This window comes from Gadus chalcogrammus, chromosome 1, assembly GCF_026213295.1.
Source record: "Gadus chalcogrammus isolate NIFS_2021 chromosome 1, NIFS_Gcha_1.0, whole genome shotgun sequence".
Classification (NCBI taxonomy): domain Eukaryota; kingdom Metazoa; phylum Chordata; class Actinopteri; order Gadiformes; family Gadidae; genus Gadus; species Gadus chalcogrammus.
In genome coordinates, this window is record NC_079412.1 from 24954049 (window position 1) to 24964294 (window position 10246).

The following is a 10246-nucleotide window of genomic DNA, read 5'->3' on the forward strand; positions in this document are numbered from 1 at the left end:
TTCTAACATTTTCTAATTCGTCCGTGTGTTAAACAGCTTGAAAACCTTTATAACAACACCAGGCCTACGTCGTAATGTCTCCAGTTTACCGTTCTTATTTCTAATTCTATAGACGTATTGGACGACCACATCTTGAATGTAGGCTATCAGTAAAATGTTCCTTTCTAATATGTGTGGCCTCTGGTGCGCTGGGCACGGTTTCCCGCCTGTGTGCGTCCAAACCGCGGCTAGATTCTCCCGCCTCCTGCCTCTCCCACCGCTGCCTCTCGTCTCCTCAGCTTTCAGCAGCAATTGCCTCACACTTTTCTGAATAGCAATCAAACCAAATGTTTTTCTTTTTAGATTTCTTAGAAGAGTCAATACTTTTCCTGCGTTCTTATCAACGTCGGAAGTCGGTCGATTTATTTTATGGAGGGTCATTCCCATGGCATGATAGATTATAAAAACGGCAGATCTGCGCAAAATTAGGTCATTTGACATTTGTGATCTCAAAACGTGGTAAGTTGTTTTATATATTTATAGTTATTTATTTAGCCTATGTGCAGCGAAGGTAAGGATGTTTGATATCGTTTGATGCTGTTTAATGTTTTATTATTTAATTGGAAATCTGAGGGAAACAATGGCCGCGTAACGACGCAGACGTTATTTTTACAAATAAGCTATTTAATTTTAAATATGTGAAGATAAGTGTGGGAGTTGACTACAGGCCTATAGACTATATTAGGGATTTTAGGGATCTTGACTTCATAGCCACGTTGACTAACGTGAATATTGGGCTCACCTATTTATCTGCTCCTTATGTGCTTCACGCACCTGTAGTGTCGATTAAATGTGGTATTTTGGTTTTAATTTAACAGAAAACATAAAGAAATTGAATCATTGTATCAGAAAGACAGTTTGTGTGATCTTGCATTATTTTAACATAAGTAACAGAATTCAGGCCCATTTAGGCCCGTTTATATATCATGTTAGAAGAAGTCTATCGCCTAGACCTGTTAAAACGATAGATATAGGCCTAGAATGTAATTGATTAAAAAAATGTTTTTTTTAGGAAATGTGTTTGCAAGCTAATCCGTAGGTCTAGATCATGTGTAAGGTTAGATGTTAAATGATGTTGCCACTTTCAGCATCAACTATTGAATAAAATGAATTGCTAAGCATCCTCATTAAAATTGTTATTTCTTACGCGCAAAAGGTTTAAAAATGTAAAATAAAAGATGACTTAAGATCTATTAAAAGTAGCCAATACAATAAATATAGCCTACATATTTCGCAAAATGTAGAGTCCTACTCGATAGAAAGGCTATCATTTAATTGGTATAAATTGTCGCACTATGGGCCTTCTGGATAACCATTTTAAATCACCACATCGTTATTATCGTTACGATTCAATTGGGATTCTTTATATGAAATGCCCCGTAGCAGTAAAATGTGTGTGTGTGTGTGTGTGTGTGTGTGTGTGTGTGTGTGTGTGTGTGTGTGTGTGTGTGTGTGTGTGTGTGTGTGTGTGTGTGTGTGTGTGTGTGTGTGTGTGTGTGTGTGTGTGTGTGTGTGTGCGTTTGTGTGCGTTGTCATGGGCGCAGTGACGGCAGGTGAACCAAAATACCACCGACAGCAGTCTTACCCTGTGGAACTTAAGGCTACAGCCCCGTGTAGTCTGTTTACTGGATAACAAACGGAAGAGGCTTCTTTTAGTGTAGGATCACATGCGACCTTATCATTGAGGAACGGACGCCCCAGCCTTACGCGTGGTTGGCTGCTAAGTGAAACCACTGGCTGATGTCCGGGTGGATTCTCAATTAGCAGCGCAGCGCGAGGGTTCCAGAGGCGGCAGCCACCGCGGGAATAGCGGGGATCTAATTGGCTCTCGCGCAGCTGCTCCAGAGTTCCAGAACCAATATGTGTGCGCACTTGCGTTTGCCTGCGCGCGTGTGCGAATGTGTGTGTGTGTGTGTGTGTGTGCGCGCGTGTGTGTGTGTGTGTGTGTGTGTGTGTGTGTGTGTGTGTGTGTGTGTGTGTGTGTGTGTGTGTGTGTGTGTGTGTGTGTGTGTGTGTGTGTGTGTGTGTGTGTGTGTGTGTGTGTGTGTGTGTGTACGTGCGTTTGTGTACTCTGACATTGACCCATGGTAAAAAGGAAAGAGGGTCTTCAAGTTTAAACTGAATCGATCAACAAACAACCCCTATCAATAATCGATATGAACAGCGCTTCTTAAGATTAAAGGTTCAAATCGATCAAGAACAGAACAAAACGCACATTTTGTTTACAGATTCCGAACCTATAACATTGGACATGGTGCGGACACAACATTGGCTGGAGGCTGATAAAGACATGATGTAATTAATTGTAAAAAAGGCCTAATTATTAATATAATTTGTGTGTCGATATTCATGATATTTGCCCCTCTCCTATAAATAGGCCAGCGCGCAACTTGCATCCTCGAGTCGTGAACTTTTGCCCCAGTTTCCGCTGCGCAGCGCAACGGTTACTAAGGAGATGCGGTGCGGAACACAGCCGAGTATTAAACAAACTTTGGACGCAACCTCCAACATGCTGCGAGCGTTCGTGGTGCAGTTCCCACACTGTTTTCAATGCTGTACATCTTATCATTTAAGCTGTCTGAGAAGTTGGTCACTTTGAGGAAACCAAACCAAACTTGTTTCATCATACGCGGTAGGCTTGTCATTTGTTTTGGTGGTATATGTTTTTGTTGTTGCAGTTTTTACAATAAAGCCAATGATAACTTGTTTACACTACATGCATCGCATGATATGCCGAAATGCAAAGGCATAAAGTTCTAAAACTGAAAAGTAATTTGCACGCGAATAGACATGTCTATGGTTATAGAGTTTGGAGAGAAATCATCTCAAAAGCGTGCGTCCACATCGGGCCTCAATTCGCCAACGGGACGTTCTTGAAACATTGAAATGTAATCGTTCCTCCCAGTCTAAAAGAAAGAGGCCTATGGGATATATGAAGCATCGGATGTAGTAGTCGAGCGCCCGGTCGGCGAGGTGCAGAAAGGAATTGGATTATTTTTCGTTCGGTGCCACGAGCCGTCGTGCGTCTTCAGGGAGGAGAGGGTGACGATGTGGACGGGTCTGGGCACGCCAGCGCCCCCCAGACACCTCCTTCATATACACACTGATGCGATCACACCTGGATGGTGTGTGTGTGTGTGTGTGTGTGTGTGTGTGTGTGTGTGTGTGTGTGTGTGTGTGTGTGTGTGTGTGTGTGTGTGTGTGTGTGTGTGTGTGTGTGTGTGTGTGCGTGCGCTTGTGTGTGTGTGTGGGGGGGGGGGGGGGGGGGGGGAGTGCATGTCTGTGAGTTTGTTTGTTGTTTTTGTGACTGATTGTTTGACTTGTATGTATGATTAATCTTGCTGGTTAATTTAGGAGCATGATAACACATGCTCCTAATATGAGAGTATTACCTATTACACAAATGAGATTGAGAAGGATGGTTAAATCTACTTTCATATATGCTACTATTATAGGCAACTCTCTGCCGTGGATAGATAATGCAAAAATCAAATACATTTCACATTACAAATACCAATATATATATATATATTATAACGGGACAAAATGGCTGGTTTTATTGTAATACAGCTCTATGGAGATATATGAAATGAAGATAAATAATGTGTTAATCAATAGTAAGATTAAATTAAATTGAGTCATTTCATAGTGTATCAGTTATTGTAACATTTGTTCACATTCACATCATGATATTTATATTTCTTTATGTGCTTGTGTGTGTGCGTGTGTGTGTGTGCGTGTGTGCGTGCGTGCGTTTGTGTGTGCGTGCGTGCGTTTATGTGTGCGTGCGTGCGTGTGTGTGTGTGTGTGTACAGAGTCATATACCCTTCCCTGGACATCCCATCATTAAAGATGTCCCAGGTCACGGCTTCGGAGGAGGGAGGCACCTTTGAGCACCTGTGGAGTTCCTTGTAAGTCCCATCTTCACACCATTATATTATCGTTCTGCGCTCTTGTCTCATCTAAACCCCAAGGCATTGGCAACGTCTGTTTGCATATTGATGATGTTCTTAACAACATCTTGTGCTTTTAGTACAATGTATATTGTACAATATGAGTGTTTGTAATCCCTAAAAGCCTTGCAACAAATCAATGAAGAGAAACAACATATGTCAGAATATATATATCGTTTTTTATATTAGAATAAGACTCTTGCTTTTTTTAAACAGCCATTGTATTAATCTCATCTCCTTTACAAAAAAGAGCTGATGTTTTAAGTGCATCTTTTGGTAATTCCCCAAAAAGTCAGCTAGAGGTTTTTTATAGTTCAGCTGCTGCTGCTCACCAACATATAACACCAGAGGTACCTTATAGCTCAGTAGCTATAGCACCAGAGGTACCTTATAGCTCAGTAGCTATAGCACCAGAGGGACCTTATAGCTCTGTAGCTATAGCACTATAGGTACATTATAGCTCTGTAGCTATAGCACCAGAGGTACCTTCTAGCTCAGTAGCTATAGCACCAGAGGTACCTTCTAGCTCAGTAGCTATAGCACCAGAGCTACCTTATAGCTCAGTAGCTATAGCACCAGAGGTACCTTATAGCTCAGTAGCTATAGCACCAAAGGTACATTATAGCTCAGGTGTTGCTGCTAACCAGCACATGGCACCAGACGTACCTTATAGCTCAGTAGCTATAGCACCAGAGGTACCTTATAGCTCAGTAGCTATAGCACCAGAGGGACCTTATAGCTCTGTAGCTATAGCACTATAGGTACATTATAGCTCTGTAGCTACAGCACTATAGGTACATTATATATATATGTGTTGCTGCTAACACATAGCACCAGAGCATCCCCTCATAGGACTCCAACCTACAACAACGACCATCCACCATAACACCACGGTCAGTCGCTCCCCTCTCTCCTCACGTGGGGCCGTTCCCTCTCCACCTGAGGGTCATGTCTCTCCCTGACATACTAGAGACGCGGCCACGCCCCGTCAGAGTGCTAACGCCCCCCGGGGTCTCTCCACAGGGAGCCTGACACCACCTACTATGAGATGCCCCCGGGGGGCCAGTCGGGGGAGCGGCCGGTGCCCTCCACCAGCACCCCAGGGGGGCACCGGGGGGCCACCGAGGTCTGCATGGACGTCTACCACATGAGGGACCTGGAGGACGGCGTCATGGTGGGTGCTGATCTGTATTCCTGCATCAATACATCAATACCAATACTGGATTGATACATTAATACCAATACTTAGAACTGTATTGATACATCAATACCAATACTTAGAACTGTATTGATACATCAATACCAATGCTGTATTGATACATCAATACCAATACTTAGAACTGTATTGATACATCAATACCAATACTGTATTGATACATCAATACCAATACTTAGAACTGTATTGATACATCAATACCAAATTTACTTAGAACTGTATTGATACATCAATACCAATACATACATCTGTATTGATACATCGATACAGATATATGTATTGATATATGTATGTATGTGTTGGGCAGACTCAAAGCCCATGGACCGAAGAGTGTAGAGGGACAGGGCAGTGCGTGGTTTAAGAGAGGGGCTGATGACAGCTAGGACCACAGGACACCCGGGTCTCCGCAGTTCATACTGGGGCCAAAGAGCCACCGGGCCACCCTGTTGTACATTCTTAAGACATAATAGTTGGTCCTTGAATACGCTTTTATCCAAAGATTCCCCCCAAAAAATGTGATCCATGTTGGGCATGTAGGGGCGACAGCTCAAGAATGCCCAAAGGTAGACTGAGGACACTGGTTCGAACCCAGTTCATCTGGGAGTCAGACATCCTTATAGCCACGGCAGTATCCTCCCCCGAATCAATCCTGTGTGTGATTTTGGAAGTGTACTAGTTGAGCAGGGGCGGATCTAGCCATTTTGGGGCCCTAGGCAAAATATAGACATAGTCATTTTTGAAACACGTACACAAAACAAATAACCATCCCAATACTCTTAGAATCGCAATAAACCCATAGTGCACTGCCACTCAACTCTCCACAGTAAAATCAGTTTCAGATTTCTCCAGCCTTTGCCAAAATTACATGTTTATTACTCAAACGAGAGAGAGAGAGAGAGAGAGAGAGAGAGAGAGAGAGAGAGAGAGAGAGAGAGAGAGAGAGAGAGAGAGAGAGAATAATTTCCATTCTCTGCCAGAGATACAAAATGATCTTGCACTTAACAGAACTAAAATACAAAATGGATATGAGTCTATGAAAACCACCATTTACATTTAAACAGGACCAATGAAAAGATTTTGTGTGTGGACAGGAATAACAGTGGCTGTGAGAGTGAGTGAAAGACAGGCAAAGCAGTGGTTCAGTGTGAGTGAGTGAGTGAGTGAGTGAGTGAGTGAGTGAGTGAGTGAGTGAGTGAGTGAGTGAGTGAGTGAGTGAGTGAGTGAGTGAGTGAGTGAGTGACAGGAGAGAGAGAGAGAGAGAGAGAGAGAGAGAGAGAGAGAGAGAGAGAGAGAGAGAGAGAGAGAGAGAGAGAGAGAGAGAGAGAGAGAGAGAGAGAGACAGAGACAGAGACAGAGACAGAGACACAGAGACAGAGACAGAGACAGACAGAGGGGGGGGGGGTGTTTAGGTGTGCAAGTGGTTAAGTTCTCCATCTTCAAATGTCCATTTTCCCTGTTGCCTTCACCATTTCATGTGAGTAAAACAGTGTGTGTGTGTGTGTGTGTGTGTGTGTGTGTGTGTGTGTGTGTGTCTGTGTCTGTGTCTGTGTCTGTGTCTGTGTGTGTGTGTGTGTGTGTGTGTGTGTGTGTGTGTGTGTGTGTGTGTGTGTGTGTGTGTGAGTGTGAGACAGAAAGCATTTGTAAACACAAAGTCCTAATGTTGTCTTCTTCTCAAAAGTCTTCATATCAGAGAAAAGTGGTGAGCAGCAGTATAGAACCCCAACAGCAGAGCCTGTCGCAAGTTCAGCAGCGGCTGCTGTGGCAGCAGCAGGTGTAAAAAATGAAGTCAATTTCGGCAGTGTATCTGCAATTCTTTTCTTCTCAGCTTTTTGTTTTCGTTTAGCACAACCACTATCATAATTCCGCCGCTTCATTTTCACCGAGTCCCATCCCTCTGCTTTGGTTTGAAGTACGTTATTTCGCGCTGCGCGCGTTACTACGTAATCATATTCTGGACTAGTCCAATGCACAATGGAGGGGGGCATGTGTGCTGGAAAATTATTATTTAGGCATTAGTTCGGCGTTATGTTGATATTTTTGTTATTTTTTTCTACTAGAAATGTTTTTGTTTTTTTTACTTTACATAAGTAATGGCTGGGGGGGTCAGATTTGGGGGCCCCTAATAAAGACAGATTTGGTTGGGGCCCTAGGCACTTGCCTAGGTTTGTCTTATGGAAGATCCGCTTCTGTAGTTGAGGACGCAGTTTACATAAGTGCAACATGTTTAAGATCTTCCTGCCATTCAAGTCTCTACATTACCTGAGGTGGGAAATGAATGAGAGCACCAGGGCAAATCTATTTCATTGACTGTGTGCCTGTGTCTGCCCGTCAAGCCTCCAGACATCCTGGGATGAATTCCCAAGCTTTGCCTCTTTCCCACTGAGTTTTGGCAGTGTTGTGTTGCTAGTTTGAGCACTTATGGGTTAGTTGGAGCCATCAATCTATCCTCTCTAATTCTAACTGGGGCACAGTTGTCAGCCGATTTAATTCACACCCAAGAGTGACGTTTATTTAAATGGTTTTGTTTAGTCCAAAAGAATTGTTTGAGTCTGATCCAGGGCTAAATGAGTTGCTTCTGGCACTGATTCAGAGTTCTACGTTATCGATTATCAGTAAAGCTGATCAAGTATTGATGATCAGTTGCTTGCACTGAAGGGAAAATACTTTCTTGGGGTAAATATAACAATCAAAAGTTACAAACAAACAAAGTTATCTGGATATTGGGGACAATCTCCAATAATGAGTTTACCTGCACCTATTGACATCCAAGAGAGAAAACCGCCAATGAATAAGCAAACAAACAGGTCCACTCTTCCAGTTTTCCTTTTCCCTCCACTAAGCCAGAGAATCCCTCCATAGTTTCCCTCTCCTGCGCTACCCTTTCCCTCTCTTCTCCTGCCCCAGCCCCCTGGGGGCCAGGGGGAGGGGCCAAACACACCCTAATTAAACTCTATGTTCCATTTTAGAGCCATCTGTGGATATGGTGTGTGTGTGTGTGTGTGTGTGTGTGTGTGTGTGTGTGTGTGTGTGTGTGTGTGTGTGTGTGTGTGTGTGTGCGTGTGCGTGTGCGCGTGTGCGTGTGCGCGCGTGCGTGTGTGCGTGTGTGGGGGGCACTTTTGTGAGTGCGTTTGCACCTAGTTGCCAAAGTACAACAAAAGTAAGCATAACAGAGTTAACCCCCCCCGAAAAGAAAACACACAAATAAAAAATAAAAAAAACATAAACACACACATGGTACACGTGGTATGCCCTGATTATTGGTAGGATGTAATCTATGGGTGGGCAGGCCCAGACCTGCCTGCATGGTTAATGAATAGTCATGGCAGTGTGACGACTGAGGTGTGGTGTCGCATGGAGGGGTGATGATGATGGAGGAGGAGGAGGAGGAGGAGGAGGAGGAGGAGGAGGAGGAGGAGGAGGAGGAAGAGGAGGAGGAGGAGGCCCAATCAGTGAGATGCACAGGTGGACGACTGGCTGCGAGGAAAGCCCTGTCCCCTAGAAGCTCAGCATCATGTCCCCCAGTATCCCCCAGCTCTCAGTCAGAGGGGAGTAGGGCAGAGTAGAGTAGAGTATTGTTTACGCTCGCCTCTCATCTCCATCGCTGCCGTCCTCAGGAGAGGCTGCCCCTGGTTGGATCAGCGACGTCGCGGTTAGCCTTCATGGCATTGGCGGCGGCGCCCCCAGTGTAGCGGTGCTATGGTTGCTCCTGGGCCTGCTCATGGTTTACTGTTTATCGTTGACCGCAGATAGGTCAAGGATACACACTCAGCATCCTGAACATGCTCTGTGTCGGGGAGCACTCTCAGCGGTGTGGCACGGTAAGGTACACCAGAGCGGCTGGTTTGTTGTTGTTGTTGTTGTTGCTGTTGTTGTTGTTGTTGTTGTTGTTGTTGTTGTTGTTGTTGTTGATATTGTTGTTGTTGTTTGTGACTGTTGGGAGGATTTTGGGCAATTCACGTTATTTCGTCAAGTTTGAGATAACGCAATCAGGGAGCTGATTTGTTTTTGTGCTGATAGCTGACTGGGGTGTTTAGCTTATTTGTTCAGGCTAGATTGTTCAGGCTGAGTGACCTCCGTTAAATTATGGGTTGAGGCTTAGCCAATAAGGTTCATGTGCTGACCACTATAGAAGAAGACGATGAATGAGATCATGATCATCAGAAAGTGTGTATTTGACCATCCTCAATTTGTTTGAGTGGTGACTGGAACTTTGTTTACATTGGTAAAAATAATGGTTATGTTACATTCATTATAGATTTATTGATGGAGCTACATAGGATTTAGAATAAAATAAAATTACAAGTCATTGTTTTTACAGAATAGTCAGTAGTTGTAAGGTCACTAAAAGTCAAAGTCAATGTCAAAGTTCTAGATGCAGTTTGTGAGCGCTGCCTACCAGGGGGCAGCCTCTCTACACACTGCTACACACACGACCCATCCTGGTCCGCAACCACTCTGAGCATTGTTAACTGTTCACTTGACATGAATAGTTCCTTGAAATAGTTAATGTATTACCGTGTTCAGTGGTCTGATGACCATTAGTGCGGGGACTTTATCTCCTGATGTAGTTTATGGCTTCTGTAAGGGTAGTGTTACAGCGCTTCTATGTACAAGGCCCTTGACGGCATATATAGCAGCGGTGAACACAGCTCAATGGCGGAGTAATATTCTTATCCATGTCTTCAGCTCTTTTGTGTTTCCCCCACATTGACACACAAGGCTGAGGCTGTGAGGCTGGCTTATGCCCGGACATGAAAGGATAAACAGAAAAACGTTTTCAGCCTTCAAAGACAAACTTTGAGTGACAGCCGACAAGATGGCTGCCCATAGGGGACATTGGATATGGCCGGCACAGGAAGTGTAAACGCTTGAATATGCTCACTCACACACACGCACGCACACAGGCACACGCACACACACACACACACACACACACACGCATACACACTGGCACACACACATATACGTTGAGAACGTATCCAAACTTAAGTGCACACATACCTAAACTTGAAGTGACGGTTTCAGTCTGTTTCAACTT

The 10246-nt window shown here is 44.2% G+C and overlaps 1 protein-coding gene across 1 annotated transcript in view; it reads left to right on the forward strand.

Moving 5' to 3' along the window:
* tp73 (tumor protein p73) overlaps positions 1 to 10246 on the forward strand; it is a 35888-nt gene that overhangs the window by 3716 nt on the left and 21926 nt on the right. Inside the window, exons 2-3 of the mRNA XM_056597680.1 lie at positions 3855 to 3950; positions 5016 to 5166. Of these exons, the coding sequence (XP_056453655.1) occupies positions 3855 to 3950; positions 5016 to 5166 (247 nt within the window). The remainder of the gene's footprint in view (positions 1 to 3854; positions 3951 to 5015; positions 5167 to 10246) is intronic.